At 37.6% G+C, this 17,126-nt stretch overlaps 1 protein-coding gene across 1 annotated transcript in view; it reads left to right on the top strand.

Moving 5' to 3' along the window:
- The window catches only part of PDZD8 (PDZ domain containing 8), a 58,884-nt gene that overhangs the window by 12,019 nt on the left and 29,739 nt on the right, over positions 1-17,126 (top strand). Inside the window, exons 2-3 of the mRNA XM_082053043.1 lie at positions 7,271-7,393; positions 12,594-12,696. Coding sequence (XP_081909169.1) covers positions 7,271-7,393; positions 12,594-12,696 — 226 coding nt within the window. The remainder of the gene's footprint in view (positions 1-7,270; positions 7,394-12,593; positions 12,697-17,126) is intronic.

Raw genomic sequence — 17,126 nt, 5'->3', positions numbered from 1 at the left:
CAATGAACGAGCCATGTGTATGGACTTCAGACTTCTATTAGAATGTCATTTTCCTCTGACTGGATTGCAGAGATGATATTTGTAGAGAGACTTGAGACCTTATGGGAGAATATAATGCTAAAGTGAGAAGTTTGTTAGCATCAGTTATGGGAACTAAACTCTAACCAAACTGGCTGAAGGTAGAATTTTGGGGTGGTTCAGATTTGTTCATTTTCAGGGGGTTCCTCCTGCTATTTTCTCCTTGAAAGCCTGAAAGCTGCTTGCTGGTAGGGCTGCCTCTCTTCCAGCTCTACGTGAACAAGAACGTATTCTGCGTCTCGTGTCCCATTTGGAGCAGCGCCAGCAGCGATTCAGGCTTTCTGGTCAGACAGGGAAATTTTGTCTTTGTCCTGTCTGAGACTGAAATATATCAGGATTTTGATCTCTTTCTCTTAATTTGAACCAACAGTTGGCTTTCAGCTCGGTCACATACAATTTAAAAAAACCTACCACGTGAAAGCTTAAGGAGATCAAGCTTGCATTGACTGCGTGAACTAAGCTATTTCAGCAGCTACGGAATTTAGAATTTGGGAAACTAGTATTCCTGAAATGCAAAAAAGTCTGTGCGTGGTCAAATTGGTCTTGTTTGTGCTTATAAGAAAGTAGTTTTGATAAGCCTGATTCAAGATTTCTTTTTTACTTCTGGCTATTTCAATACAGACAGCAGTGTCAAGTCTTTAAGTCTCTCCTGGCTGTATTTACAATGACTTCTATCATATAAGCAGAAAAAAATATTCTACTGGCCTTTTTGGAAGGAGCTACTTGACTATTCACATTTATTCTTTTATCTGTTCTTGTAGAGTGGGTCTTAAAGTTATAAAAGGGCTTGTTTTGAGTGTCCGATTGGAGATATACCTCAGGGATACTGATATCACCATAATAAGAATCTGGAAATGTGTGAAACATCTTTGAAGAAAAAAAGAGTCTTTGCTGCCGCCTCTCTTTTTTGAGGTCTTGATTTAAAAAGTGACTGTTCATATATTGAGAACTTATGTGTATGAGCCTCCCACATGCCTGTGGCAGAATATCCTGTAACACAGTGGGTGGAGTGCTAGAACCGATTTGCACTTTTCCATGAAACTGCCTAGAAAATAAACCTACTCTCTCATCACAGTGTTTTCCAGGTTATTTGTAAGCCAAATTTTCATGGGTGTTGGTAAAACTGAAATTATATTTCTATACTGAATAAGAGTATAGTTTGAATTGCTCAAGTGCTCTGACTATGAATACTAAGACACTTCTGCAGCTTTTTGCCTTGTGAAATCAGTGAAAACAGTGGTGGAACTTTTTTTTTCCCTGATTTTTTTTTCAAACTAAGGATGAATTCTGTTCTTTTATCTTCAGTGTGAAGAATGATATAAGCTGTTTGCATTATAATACCTAATGAGCCTCCAGTGTTCGCTCATAAGTACTTTTAAAGTCTTATTAATGTGATCATGCCCTTTTAGGAGTGGGTTGTAATATTCTAGAATTTTTGTAGAAGTAAACTTCATCTGAAGTTACACACAATGTAAGAATAGAAAACTTTTTTATAACTTAAAATATCTGGTGTCTATCACTCTTTTTCAAATATATACATTTGATAAGCTCATGGGTTGTAGTTCTGTGAATCAGATTAAAAAGGCAATGTAGAAATGGCTGAGTTCTGTTCTGTACTTGGTTGAACCTTTCAAGTACTCCCCAAACTGAAAATACGTTCAGCAGTTATTATTGTAAAAATATTTTAGATACCAGAATCTTTGCATACAGTAGCATTTCGGAAAGTATATTGATGCTTTACTAAACACAGTCTGAATTTAGATTTTGATTTAATTTTTACTTAGAGTTGTAAACAAAACTTGAAGTCTTGCTATGTACACAGTGTAGCCTTATAATAAACATACTTGTTTTTTTAGCTGATGGGCTCTTCTGAGATTTAAAGTCTTTTTGCCTTGTTTATTAAGGTTTAAATAGCTAATGTAACTCAATTAAAATTTTCATAAACCTGACAAAGTTTAATCTTATTTTATGGCAGTAGAGTAGTGCTGGAATTCATATAATACAAGTGATTAATGTGGTCTTAAACACATATCCAGTAATTTTTAGACAACTGCTTTAGACATCAAAGTTCCTTTAGAAACCCAGAGAATAATTTAAAACTTTTCCCAGAGCTTCTTCTAGGAAAGTGTTCTTACTTCTTTGTAAAACCTCTACAAAATCCTAACTTGGTCCTGCATTTAGAAATGAAGCTGGAAGTCTTTCTGCTTCTCCAGTTAGGGAATGGGCTACTAAGACCTTTCACAGTTTGTTCCCGTCTGTATTTAGCCCTTAACAATTATTTTTGCCCCGTAATTCTGGATATTCTTAACAGATGCAACAAACAGAAACATGTAGGGGCTTCTTTATCTTTGGCCAGATAAAGTGAATTTTTCTTTTTCCCTGTTCTTACTAGAGTTTGTCATGTAACTAAAATTATTGTAGTTAAGTACATACTGGTGGGAGCAGTTAATTTAGGTAATAGATTAATTAACTTAAACTAAGGTATAAAAGATTCCTTTTCTCTGTTAAAAGCTGGCTTGAGGACTACAAAACAATCATCACAGAATACTGAATATGAAATGGGAATATAGGTCAGACATTTCTAAAACTAAACCACTGAATTACAGTGTTGTTCCAAGTAGGTGAGTTCCACAGGACTGAGAAGGAAGAATAGTGTTATTCAGGGGCTGAAAACACCCAAAATGAAGGGAACTAACTTGATTTGTTTGGGTTTTGGTTCTTTCTTCAGATGCAGCTTTGAATTTCTGACTTTGAGTGAAGTGGTGATGAGAGGAGAGCGATTGAGCCGCTGAAGTGACTCTGAAATGCGGCAGGAATGGAGTGGGGAGGTTTTCCATGCACGGTGTCTGGGAACGGGTTTGCTGTGCTTTGCATGTGGAAGAGTTCAGTATTATGCTACTATACCCATAATTTTAATCCTGTATATTAATTGAATAACTTTATCTTAATTATCTTTCAGTATAATCATCTGATGCAATTTCTCATGTGAAATGATTTTTTTGTTCTTGTTTGTAAAGAAACATTTTTGCTACTTTTAAATATTGCTGCTTTTAAATATTATTCTTTATAGGTTTTTTTTTTTCGCTTGCTAAAATTTCACTTTAAGTTTGTGGTTATTCCTCTTCATATTATTAAATTGAAATGTTAGTTTTTTAACATTTTCATAAGTGTGCTATTCGCATTTTAGACTTCTGGACAAATAAGATGATCAATTTGGGGAGGGAGACTAATTTAAAAACAAAGTGATAACATACTCTAAGCATCTAAGATAAGATACTTTTAAAGGCTTTAATAGCATCACATATTCAAACAGAATTTTGAGACAGGGCCAAAAGGTGGTTTTTTTCTTCTACAGTAGTTACAGTGCGCCTATATTATTCTTCTGGGGAACATGAAGAGTTTACCAAGGCTTAATGAATGTGGTTTAAAGACAATTAAAAAATCTCTCCCCCACAAAACCTACCTTGCATCTGATAGTTGTTTAGTATCATTTGGCAGCTTTGGAATTGAAAAGGAGGCTTTTGGATATATGGATTGGGTTGGTGTTGTCCTGCTTTGTCGGTCAAGGACTTGTGACATGAGCATGAATTTTTGAGTAAGGAGGTGGCAGCATCTGACACTACTCGAAAGGGGTCTAATATAGTTGCAATGAAAATCTGCCTTGGAGAACCTGGTTTAAACTGGTACTATATTTCTCCTAAGTGCCTTTTGGTAACATTTTCTCAACTGTTGTACTGTCAGGAGTGTCTCCTGGATTTTCCCACACCGTTGTCATGGCTTAAAATGGAATGGACTGATTGCAAACCATTTGTTATGGGCTTGTTCTCCACTGACAGACGTCCACCAATTTTATATAACTTACTTTTTTGGCTACTGGTTGAAGTTAAGAGAGGGAACTGAGAATCCTGTGATGAGCATCTGGTCAGAGAGCCAGATGAGATAAAATCAGGCATTTATTTTACTGTCAAGGTTACTTCACAGATTTTTAGAATGGAGGTTTATTGGTAGGCTGCATGATCTTTTCTTTTGTCATCAGTATGATTAATTTCTCTTAAGGAATTTATTAGTGGACTTTCACTCTTTAAAGATGGACTAATTATTAGATGGCAGCAAAACACACTCTTAAAGCTGTTACAGAAATTACAGCAAGGTTGTTTGTACAAGGTATTTAATAAAAGAAGTTCTATATTATAGTAGTGGGTTTTTAAAAGGTAGAGTAGCTCACAGACTTACCCTGTCACAGGGAAAAAAGATGGGAGAACCTGGGACGCCTGTGTGAATTGCTGGTTGCCTTGTGTGTGGTTTTATCTTTCCAAATAGATTTGGATTATCTTGTATTTAAATAGTCCGTCAACAGTTCGTTTAACTATTAGATGATTGAAATCTACTTGAAATAGTAATTTGTCCAATGTTAAATTTTGGAAATGTACAAGCTCTTAGTAAATTACCCTAAATAGATAAGTGCTATGTTATAAAATTGGAAGACTTTAGAGCAGCACTCAAACACTAAAAATGCACTTAATGTGAGATATTTAGCTGTTTGCATGTTACTAATACCAGTGAAAGTAGGTAATGTGTTAGGATTTTGCAAATTAGTTTCAGTGTTAAGAATGTGAACATAAGTGCTTGTTGTAAATTAAAAATGTTGAGACTGCTTTTCATCCCATATTTGTAGAAAATGTAACCAGTGCTGCACAAAGTCCAGCATACACTGCTAAGTGTTTTGCCTATTGTATATTATTGTGTCTGTATATAATATTATTGGTATTTTAGATTTTTTCCTCTTGAATTCATTGTTGTATTAATTTTAAAATGTCTGTTTTGATACTAGAAATCAAAATTATAGTGAACATTGTCTTAATCTACCACAAAGTGTCTTGTACTGAGGATCATTTTGTCATTCCATGCTGCAGCAGAAGGTTGCAGTGTGATTTTGTTAAATAGCCAGCAGGCTGTTTTATGGTATTTGTAGGGGAAAGACCTGATCATTACTAACACTTGTAAGCCTGGTATTTATTTCAGAAATTTGGAGAGGTGATGGTAACCTAATGGATCCTCTTCCTTTGTCTGTTCTGCATTCCAGAAATCTTGTTTCTGTAGTTCACTGAAGCTCCCAGTGATGCTCATTAGTTTGAGATTCCTGTGGAAAACCTTTTTTTTAAATATATTTTTGGGACAAGGTATACGGGCAGTTGCTAGTACTAATTGCAAAGTTGTTTATTTGTGCTGGGAAAACAACAACAACGAAACCCAAACAAATAAACAAGAAACTGAACCAAACCTAAAACAACCTACAAGTCTTTACTCACTCAAAACGTGGCATTATTTTCCAGTGTGGTTGCCTAACTCTTCCTTTTTGCCTAACAAAATCTGAGCTAGAATCTGTATTTTGAGGTGGTAGAAATAATTTCTGAAAGGAGCAGGTACCCTTGCTCGTGCTGAGGGGTGGTGGGCAAGCCCTGCAGTGGCTGCAGGTCTTAGGAATCTGTAAAGTGAAAATAATGGGGTTGTCTTGGTGCTATTTTCCCCATTCTTGTGATGCTTACTATGCCTTTAATTCAAGAACTATAAAGGAAGATTATGAGCAAAACATCAAACCAAGTAGGAATGTTTTGGGTTGGTTGTTTATGGCGTGCTTATAAGCCTAAAGCGTGGCTGATGTGATTTAATCACTTCACGTTTTTCATATGTAGACGTAAATAATTTATTCGGTTTATTTTCTTTAACTTAAATGTTTTGACTTGACCAATTTGAAGCCTGTTCCTTCCTGGTGGAGTTAATGAGGGAGAAACTTGGAACCAAATTAAAGTTAGGAGTTGAATTGGATTTTAGGAAAAGAGCTGGAGTGTTGAGTTGTATTTATTCACAAGGAGAACAAAAGAAATGTCTTTCTCATGGCTCTGTATGAGGCTGATGCTCGTCCAGAAACAAAGTGTCTGGAATCGGGGCACCGGGCTCCCTCCCAAAGAGTGTGCCGGCACTTAAAGGGCGCTTCATTATTTATTTGAATCTCTGAAACTCCTCAGTTCAGATCCATGTGACTGTTTCCTGAACATATTGTGATCTCTGAATGTGACAAGCAGATGCCTCTGGTTGAGCAAACAGTCCTTATGAAAGGCTCCTTTCTCATGAAATGGCAGATACATCCTGCAGGCGATGGGGCTCGTGTCCTGCTATTTGTAAGTCTTCAACAGAAATAATCGCTGGGAGGCCGTGTCGGGGCCAGGGGACGGAAACCAAGGCATGGGGCAGTGCTAGGAAATGGGAGCAATAAATAAAAACAGAAAGGAGGAGTACCCTGCAAGTGCTTTTTCAAATACTTTATGTAAACGCTGGCGCAGATTCCGCGATATCTTTCTGCTTTGCAAATAGAAAGGGTTGTGCTGCTGTTAGGGTTGCGTGTCTGAGTCAGATCGCGGCTGCGGCCAGCACTGAAGCACTATCACTGAAAACTGAAATCGGTATTTATAACTCAGCATATTCTAATCAAAGAGGGAGAATTATGTGGTGAGATAACGGGTAAATCTCCTAGTATCTCGAACACGAACTGCTTTTCCTGTGAATCACATGCGGTGATGACGGAAATAAAGCTTCAGGGCAAACATTTAGAATACCTTTAGAATATCTTTATGTTAACTGGAGAAGACTGGTTCAAAAGAGCAACCAAATGTTTTTCACAAGATGAAGGAAGTATCAATCTGTGTAACTGAAGTGTGCTGTTCATCAGGGTCTGCCAGTCCTCTAAGTACAGCAGTGTCATAAAAATTTACACTTTAGCATCTTGCTACATTTTTGCCTTTCAGTGCTGTGATGTTTTATGCAGATGAACTTCAAACTTAAAGACCTGCTAAGATATTTACAGTAAAAGGACTCTTGCATTAAATTACATTTACAATCATAAACATATTCCATGACTTGATCAGCTTACCACTTCCTCAAAATTATCTGCACTGGTAAATATAACTCAAATCTATTGTTGTGGAATTATCTTTATTTATATATTCTCCAGTTTTCTGCATTCAAAAGCTTTAGTAGCTTCTACTTGTTCCTTTTGACCAACAAATATGTAGGAATGACATTATTTCTCTTCAAGAGTGTTCAAGTTTCATTGTAATCCTGTTGCCTTTAATTTCTGTGTGTTAGTGGTATTTGTGTCATTTGAATTAAGATAAATCTCTTCTATATTTTTCAGGTTCAAGCCATTTTTTCCATTTCAAGTGTTGCCACCTGATGAATATGAAGACCGAGACCTCTGTATACAGGATATTCTATTGGCAGAAGGTCGACTAAAAGTCACGTTAATTGAATGTACGAGGTGCGTTTTGTGGTCTTTTGCTCACTTTGACTAAGCAAGTACAGGTGTCTCTTTAAATTTGTTGTAATTGTAGGCCTGTTCTGATTCAAGAAGTAGCAGCTTTGGTGTTGTGATTAAGCTCTAATCAAGAAATATGTATTTTTAAGCAAAAATGAACAAACAAAAGTTTCACTAAGTTTCTCAGGCACTTCTGCATGGTGTGTGGGCACACGCATTTGCCTTTCGTTTGAATTTTGCCTGGTTACAAGCTGATCTGTGCCTCCTGTGTGTGTTTTTGTTTGGTTGGTTTGTTTTTTTGGCACACCCAACTGTGAATCTTTCCAGGACAGTATAAATGTTGTAATTATCCTATTGTATTATGTTGTAAGCAAAGAGAAATAATTGTTTCATTCAGTCCTACTTAGTTGAATCCAAATAACTTTTATAAGGCATTATTTATTGTCTTGGTATTGAACAAAATAATTGAAAGAAATAAAGACATAAAATCTACTTCATTGGAGAAAAGAAATAACATTCTTTTTAAAGCTGGAGAAAAGGTGTGTGGGTTGTTGGTTTTTTTTTTTTGACAGACCTCTTAGTTCTTGGTTTATGTTAGATCTTATCCTAGCAGTGCTTAGACTTTGATCTGGTCATATGCCGTTCTGCTTTTTATGAACTAAACTGTTTTGCAGCAAGGTTCTCTTTTAACCTGTTCTTTTCACTGCTTGTATTACCATGAGCTCTCTTTTCCTTTTTTTTTTTTTTCAGTAGCCTCGTACAACTGTTTGAACTGTTATTTGCTATACTAATGTGGTTTATCAGAAGAAAATATTCTTCTGCTTCGAAGGATTGTGTGGGCCACAGCAGTGATTATTTATTGTAATAAAATTGCTGCTTACCTGTTTCCCTAGTTTTGTGATATGTTTTCTGTGAATGATCCACAAATACGAAATGACTCCGCGCGCCTCTTGGCTGTTCTGCATGTTTCCTCTTCACCCGTATTAAGGGAACTTGTGATCTCTCTCTATAGTCAGTCTCCAATTTCTGTTCAGTTATTATCAGAGGGCTCAAAATAACTACCTTAAGTCATGTGCAGCTAGGGTTTGGTTTTTTAGGTTTGGAAAGTGATGTTTTTAAATACTATAGCTTTCCTGAATCTGCAATGCTGTCTAACATCACCAAGATATCACTAGTGTTGTGTTTCTTTCCGTTACCTTTTAGAAGCCAGATTGCTGAGTTTGACATCATCATCTGACCTCTCAGTATTTCCAGCTGTCACAGATGCTTATCAGATGGTTGAGAGAGGAGGCAGTTGCTGGCTTGTCAGGTCTTTTAAGCTTCAGGTCTGACTTAATCTGGCTATTTTGTGCAGCTTGAGTTTCTCAACACACACTTGAAAACTGTATCTCAACGGGCACTTCTCAGTCTAGATGTCTGACGCTGCGTCCCATGGTCATTCCTCAGATCTTCCACACGTCCCATCCTTTTTTGAACTAAACTACAACTGCTCTTCCCCTGTGAGTAGATACTCTTGCTTAGTTTGTACCCGAGGATGGTGACGAGGCAGAAGCTGAAAGACAGAGGATTTTGGTAGTAAAAAAAGAAATATACAGTATACACAAAAGTAATAACGACATTTCCCCTTTCCCTCACCTCTCTATGTGAGTTGGTGTGAAGGTGCTGGGACCATTCTCAGCAGTTCTTTGGCAATGCAGTGCTCCACACATTCTCATTCCAGAAATGAAAGATCACTTTAATTTTGCTGTGTTTTTTTGGTTCTGCTCGGTGCCCCAGAAAGTTTTGATATTCTCTTTTGGTACAGTAACTAATCTTTGACTTGTGTACAGAATTTGGTGTAGGATTCGTGACTGCTGATGTTGTATTCTGTCTAGTCTTGTAACAGTTCTGCTACTTCTGCTTAAGTCTGAAATACAATGGTGAAACTATAGTGATAAAACATTTAGCAAGCTTTTTGTATGTCCTAAATGTCTAGTTTGATTTCATTATATTATTCACGTGACCAAATACCTAAATTTTTTGCACTTGTTTCCTTTCTAATTGCAGGCTTGACCATATTAATTTCCTTTCTGTCATGCTATTGAAAGAAAAAATGTATTTTGTACATTTTAAAAATTGAATTAAAGGATGGGAACTTTGCTATAAATAGTAAGGAATATGTTTTGCAAATTTTTGTCTGACCTGTTAAAAATGTAAGTTCTTGTACAAGTGCAACACCCTCACAGAACTCAGCCGTTGCAAAAATGCTGTTATCTCTCATTACCTTACATTTTTGCGGAAAAACAAAGCAACATGCTGCTCTTACGTGCTCTTTGGGGGGGTGTTTTTGTTTGTGGTGGGTTTGTTGATTTGTTTTTAAAGATACACTGTGAAGAAACTCTTAAAACCTATAAACTGTGATTATATTAGGTGACAACAGTCTTCCAAAACTGTCATCAAGTAGGCTTTGTAAATCAGCATTTGTTTCAGTAGATAACCTTTGTGGACAAGGAAATTTTCTTAAGATAGTAATTTAGTAAAACAGTGCAGAGTGTTACTAAGACTGACTTTTCAAATTTAGAGTTTTATGGGTTCTTTTCCTTTTGTTTTCAAGTGGACTCCAGTGTTTGGCAGCGGCACATTATTTAAGTATGTGAATATTGAATCTGCTTTTGACGTTCTTAAAAATTGGTAAATATTCTGCTAATTTCAGCTCCTAAAATACAAACAGAAAGGCCAGAGTTGAAATTAAAAGAATTAGGGAAGAGTTGTAAAGGAAATAAATTCAGCTTGCTTTTATGTATCTGGTAATAAATAATGTTACTGAAGGTTGGTGTGAACTTTGCCGGCACACACTGGATTGTTTTTAGATTTGTGGATCAGTTCTTTAGCGTCATCCTAGAAAAAGCAGGAAACTCAATAGCTGTGTTATCCATCCTCCTTTCCCAAAGACTAGAAAGACTTGCTGAAGTTCTTGGCTCAACTCAAGGGGGTATAGATATCTCCTTAATGTTCAGTTGTTTCGAGTGTGTTATAACAATCTTAATGTCAATCTTTATCTGTAGCTGTGTTATGGAATACAGTCCCTTTGTTTGCATGCTACTGGAGGTGTTATTCAAAGATTTCTGTAGTATAGTAGCAATTAAAATGTCCCCTTTTGTTTTTCTGAAATTGGATTCCAAACTCCAGCACAGTGTCCACAGGCCAGTGCTGCTCTTTAAAGTTTAAACATATAGTTTTGTTGTTTTGCAGTATGTTTTTTTCAAGTTGAGTGTTGGTAACCTAATGTAAGGTGAAATCTCATTACGGTTAATTGCTTTCCGTGTGACTTTTATGTTAAGGTTCTGGCTGAAAATGATGTTTTCTTCCTGCCGGGAGCTACCTCTTGTCCTGTTCTATCTTAGCTGCCACCAGTACAAAACAGCCAAATAGCTTGTGCTGATATTTTAGAGGAACAGTAAGTGCTCCTGGAAAAACTCCCTGCAGAGTGTGTTCTGTCTTTTTGTATCACTGAATGCTTTGAGTAACTGTCTTTGGTCTATCAGCTTCGTTGTCTGCCTTTTTTCCTCCCCTTCTGTGTCCCACTTTGCTTCTCTCTCCTTTGCAAAGCTGGGGGAGAATTTCTACGGCCCTGTCGACACTGATGATAATTGCTCACAAGTCCCTTCCCTGCGTTTTGTGAAGTTAGGTGACCGTAAGATGAAATGCAATGTGTGCAACCAGTGACCAGCCGTGGAAAAGCTTTAATGACTTGGCTGATATCAATGTGTGACAGATTGTGGCAGACAGAGGAAAAATTGTGTTACTCAAAAGTGACTACCAAAAAGCAGAATGGATAAGCCACAGAGAGTTGCTGGGGATGCCTTAAAAATAAGTGAAGGTGGCTTGAGTTTGTCAGTTCAAGTAACCTTGAACCAACTTAGTCTTGTCCAGGCAAAGTACAAAGTTGGTTCTGAGGCTGAATTTCTGCTTATAGTAATCAAATTAATAGTGTCTAGACAAATGAGCGCTGAAAGTCAAGCTGGAGATGGGGTTGGCAGCTGCTGGTTGTGGAGTTTCCCTGGAGCACGAGGCCTTGCAGGACACGGCCGCTGACTGAGCCAAAACCAACCGGCACTTGGCACATCAGGTGTGCTGGGTACCAACCCAAATGGGATCTTCCCCCAGCATCTCCCCCACGCGTTCATGTACTCGGCTAAAAGCCAGCTAGACAAAATCTTTCTAGAGAGGCATAGAAAGCAAATCTTTATTTACCTCTCCTTGCTGCAGTGCAGGCTAAAGAGCTGGCATAGCCAGAGAGGTGTTTTCCCCTGGGGTCGGCTTGATTTTACCAATTCTAATTGTTGGTGAAAGTTATTTTCAATAGCTTTACTTAATCTTCAGAGTATGTCCACTACTTATTTCCGCATCTGGAAGGCTAGGCGCTTTTTGATCATAAATATTTAGCCTAGAAACATTATTTAACAACATCAAGATGAACAGAGAACATTGACATATTTTTCTGACAGCTTTTGTCTGGATCATCTAAAGGGTTGTGTAACACTTCACAATCACAAATGAGAGACTTTGGGTGAAATGTGTATGGAAAGTTTGGGGAGGGAATTAAAATCTACTGCCTCTTTTGAAAGAGAAGATTTATTGGAAGTTTTTATTCCAAAATAGATCTACGTCCAGCTACTGTGGGATAAGCTGTGTGCAACTTTATTTCTGTTCTATAGCCTAAAGGTCATTGGTTTGGTTAGTTTGTTTTTTCTTTTATAGTAGTGTTATCTGCCTGAAAAGCTTTATAGCCTTCTGTAATAGGGTATTGTGAATGAAGAACCCCTCTTTCATTTGTTATGAATGTTACAAAAAAATTACAGATATAAGAGGTTTCCAATTTAGTGAAACAGCAACGTAAGCATTAGTAAACTGTGACTTTAATCTACAGTAACGCTCCTGAACCAAGAAACGCTGCAGTGTATTATGAAGTTTAGAACTAGAGTGGAAGACTCTTGTGGCTGTTTTTGCTTTTCAAAAATTTTAAGTTATATTTGATATTTTTGGAGTTCTTCCACTAGAGGGTGGCAGTGTCTTTCCTTTGATGTAGAGCTGTGCTTGTGGAATCTTTTTTTGTGTGGACTTCTCTGTGCGTACGCACTCATAATAATAGAGTGAGTTTAATATGATACCTGGGATATATGTAATAGTATTACAATTCTTACTATAGACTTTTCTATTTCAGGTTACTTATATTTGGATCCTACGAAAGAGAAGCGAATGTCCATTGCACAATGGAGCTGAGCAGTAATGTTTGGGAAGAAAAATCAAGAAGTTCAATTAAAACGGTAAAGAAGGGTATAATCTTTGCATGTTGCAATATCTTATGCTCTTAATACATTTTCCTAAGATACGCTCCTTCTAGACAATCAAATGGGTGATACAGCAGGGAAGAGAAATACAACAAAAAACACACAAAAACAAACAAAAGAGACTCAAACCCCCATGGATCTTCAATATTTTTTAGAGTGTACGAATCCTATCCTGTCTGCTAAAGAAAAATACTTTTACAGATGTCTGCAAAGATAGAAAGTAGTAGTGCTGGTGGTACTGTAAGTTAATCTTTAACTAATTGTTGTACTTGGTAACATGACTTTAGCAGCATACAGCCCACAAATTGCCTCTTTGTGTGTGTGTATGTGGGAAGGATGAGTTACCTTTTTTCTTCAGAGGTGCAATGTAGGAAGGAGCCTTTCAGTTTGATATTAGTGTGTTATTGTCTTAGTCATCAAATTGAATTGGGCTTATGCTGAGCAATAAGTAATGTGCCTATTGAAAAAAAGAAAAATAACCTAGAAGCTTTAAAAACACTTTAACAACTGGTTTCATGTGAAGAAATCACTGGAACAAAAGTCAGTGTCCTGTATTTTACTCTCTGCTGTCTCACAGCAAGTAGCTTAAGCCCCATGCCTTTGTTATAATATATCTGACTGGAGTTGTATTTGGAGACCAGTGTCATTTTTCCACTGGAGCAGCACGAATCCAGAATTTCACCATTTCACTCAGTTTCTGCAATTAAATTCCACTTTGCATTGTTTTAAATACCCCTTGTGACAAATGCTATGATACTTGTTTTCAGCTTACTGTATGTTATGTTTTGCCTGAAAGGGTGTATGGCTGAGCAAAAGACAGCCTCTTTTTGTTGTTTTAGCTGCTGTATTGGCAGCTCAGGACTCTGTTCTTGAGCTGTCTCTGCTTTGGCCTCTCACCCCGCTCCTAACGCAGCCCATGGTGGGTGTGTTGGTTACCAGTTCTCCAGGCCAGCTCTCCCAGTTGACTTTGTCTGGTGGCTCCAGTGCCACTGGGAAGGAGAAAGGGGTGCGATGGCAGCAGCTCCAGCCAGGTGAAGCTGCTGGAGCCACCAAAGGTGATGGCTTAAAGTGTTCCAGTGGTCGTGAGAGGAATTACTGAGTTCACTTAACTCTGGAACTAGGCAGGAGATACATTTGAGTAATTCATTTTCAGACCTTGTTGTTTAATTTATGCAGCATTTTTAAATTTTCTTTAACTTTTTCTAGTTTGTTTTAATCTAATGGTTTAAGCTTCTTTGTGTGATCACATAAGAATAAGGTAGGTGCAATTCAGCCTTAGTAGTCTGGCCAGTTCATAGCCATAGCCCTTTCCTAATAATAATAATCAAAACCCATACACAGTTTCAGAATCTAGACCTGATCCTGCTAATACTTGCTCACGTGGATGACCCTCGAGTTGGGATAAGCTGTGGATGAAACCATACATGGATCTGGAGGGTCGATGCTTTAGCAATGGAGGTGGCAGTGTGCTGATTTACCCTTACGCTTCTCTGGACAAACCAATTTGCACTTATTTTTTAGATAGTTTTGAATAGTGATACTGGAATATGTTCTTTTACACTCTGGAAAGAAAAACCACTCTGCAGGCAGCGTGGCACCAGGGTGTTTGTGACAGCAGATGGCAGCAGGACTGAACTGATGGAGGGTGGAATAGCTCCTTTTTAAAACTACGGAAAAGTACTCAGGGTGAGACTATCCAGAATTTATCTTATGTTGCAGCATCTCAAACAAAGTGGCAGGTTTTTAAAATTTCTTAAGCTTTTGGAAATCTGGCCTGCAATGTACGGAAGGGTTTTCTATGCGTCTGTGTTGCAGACCTTCAGTAAGGGCCGTTCAAACGCCGCCTGCCAGAGAGCAGAGGCTCCTGCGTCTGAGCTGCTGCATCTCTAGCTGTGATGCGCTGAGCGTGCTCAACCACATTGAACTTTAGGCCACCAGACAGGTAACATAATTTTAATATGTTACTTTTGAAAGTCTTGGTATGGTTGAATATGGAAAGTGAAAATGAGCGGCTTGCAGGAACTACTTTTTGCTTCTCAACTTACATTCAGCAGATGTAGTGAAATCATGGAAGTCTCTTCCTCAGGAAATCAGGTTAAATATGCAAGTTAAGTTACAAAATATTAGGAGATCTTGCTGTGTGGCAAGAATATCACCAAAGACTCTTGTCAAAAGTGTTGCTAACATACTTAACATTGGAGCTTAGTTATTTTTATGAGAAATGGTAACTGTGTGAATAGCTGAATAGGAAGCTATAAAGAAAAGACATTGTGATATTTTCCAAGCAAAATGTTTACTTCTATCATTAATCACGATTTTTAGCTCTAACGCAGTGTTAACCACAAGGCAACTGATTGCGGTGCTCAATATCTAATATCTTTTAATGCCCACGTGTGCAATAATTGAGATGAAGTTGTTAGAATGAATAACAGCTTCAGAAACTACAGAGGAGAGATGATAGACTAAGTTGAAATAAAAAGTAGATACCTTTGTTCTGGTTTAAAAGTGTCTAATTTGTAAGAGTCTCATACAGGCATGAGAATAGATCCTCTGATTCAGACTATGTTCTGCAACACTCCTGAGGAAAATGCTCATAACTTTCTGTATTTCCTGGCATTTTCATTCTTTTTATTATGTTAGTAGTAGTGATAAAAGATTAGACGGGTTTAATACTTCATAATGAATTTTGGCGAGACTTTAATCTGATCTCATTATTTACGGAATATTAGTAGGTGTCAAAATTGGCTTTGAAAAAAGATGCTGTGTTATGGAACATATCTGGGGCATTATTGAAGTGTCTGTTTTAATACAAGGTGTCTCAGGCTTCTAAGCTGTTTATCAAATCAATCTGAAACACCAATAAAGCTTGAGAGTCGTGATGTGGCACATTCCCATGTGACACATGTAAACATGCTTAAATGTCTTAATTCCAGCAGCATGTACTACTAATTAGCATTAATCACCGCATTGCTATGTAAAACTTAATTACTTATGGATAGGATGTAGTAATTAGACAGCATTAGCAGCATTGGATTACTAGACAGGTGTTCTATGACTAAATAATTAGTTATGTCTAAATAATTAGATATATGTTTGTAGATATTAAATGCAGGCTGTGTTGTAAGTGTGGATGGCTATGTCCACAGAACTGCCAGTTAGCAAAACCAGATGGATTTCTACAAGTGAAAGTAGTTGTTCTGTTTTCCCTTGGAGCACGTTTGCATAGGGCGCACCCTTGGCTTTGTTTCGCTTGCCTCTGACTTTACCTGTGCCAGCACTTCATGTCCAGTGTTCTGAAAGAATAACGTAATTTTTCAGCAGAAACTGAAGTTGCTCGGTGAAAATATAGTCAAACTTCCTTGAAAGTAGCACAAGAATGGACACAGAAATGCCCTTGTGGTACTAGTAACAGAGACTTGAGGCAGCTTTGCAGGTGTAAGTACCTGTGCAATGCCCCAGGGATGCTCAGCTGTCCCGAGTGGGGTGGGCACTGGCACTCTGCACTGGTTCCAGCAGGGTAGGGAATGAATTGAGGCTTTAGTTGTATAGGAATGAGGACCTTGGTTTGTATGAACTGCTCTGTCTTGGTACTAATTTCTTTAGATACTGATTTCCTTTAGGCAGCCATTCTTTAGGTACTGGTTGACAGGTAAATTAGTTTTCTACAATTTGTAGAAATTATTGCAAATAGATTCTTACCTTTTAATGCTGTTATACCCAGGAAGCACGTGCGAACTGTAAATGGCTTCTGTTCTTTAACAGTTGTATGAATGTAAAGTAATGGGGGAGAGGTACTCAACTGCAAAACAAAATATAACCATTCCAAGTTTTCTTCTAAGTCTGGGTTTGGTTTTTTTGTATGTGTGTATGGGATTTTTTTTTGGTTGGTTGGCTTTTTGTTTTTTGGGGGTTCCGGAGGTTGGTTGGTTTTTGTTTGGAGGGGTGTAGGGGTTTTTTTGAGGGGTCTTTTTTTTAATATGAGTTCAGGAGCACAAGAGAATTATTACTGATCTTGAAATAATCAATGCCTTTAAACTCAGGTTTCAAGTAATATGTTGTCTAAGGTGGTACTGTAGGAGTAGCCACAGTTTTATATTCCTAAAGGTAGTGAGTGTTGGTTTTGTTTGGTGTGGATTTTATTTTTTGAACCCTTTCTATACATGCTAACTTTAGCAGTACAGAAATTGCATTTCTTATTCTGCAAAGGAAAAATTTCCATCTAAAATTCCACATCTAATAGCCCACAGGACTTTGCTTTTGTAGCTGTTTTCGCAGGAGCACAAAGATATGCTGTGAAGTAACCTCATAGTAGAAAGAATTAAGATAAGCATCCCACCACTCTTTCAGGAATTCTGCTTGACGTTGATTCTCCATTTAATTCTGAACATTGTGGTCAGCACTGGAGT

This window comes from Streptopelia decaocto, assembly GCF_964273445.1.
Source record: "Streptopelia decaocto genome assembly, chromosome: 5".
NCBI lineage: Eukaryota > Metazoa > Chordata > Aves > Columbiformes > Columbidae > Streptopelia > Streptopelia decaocto.
Note: the sequence above shows the minus strand (reverse complement) of the source record. Positions and strands in the feature narration are given on the sequence as shown.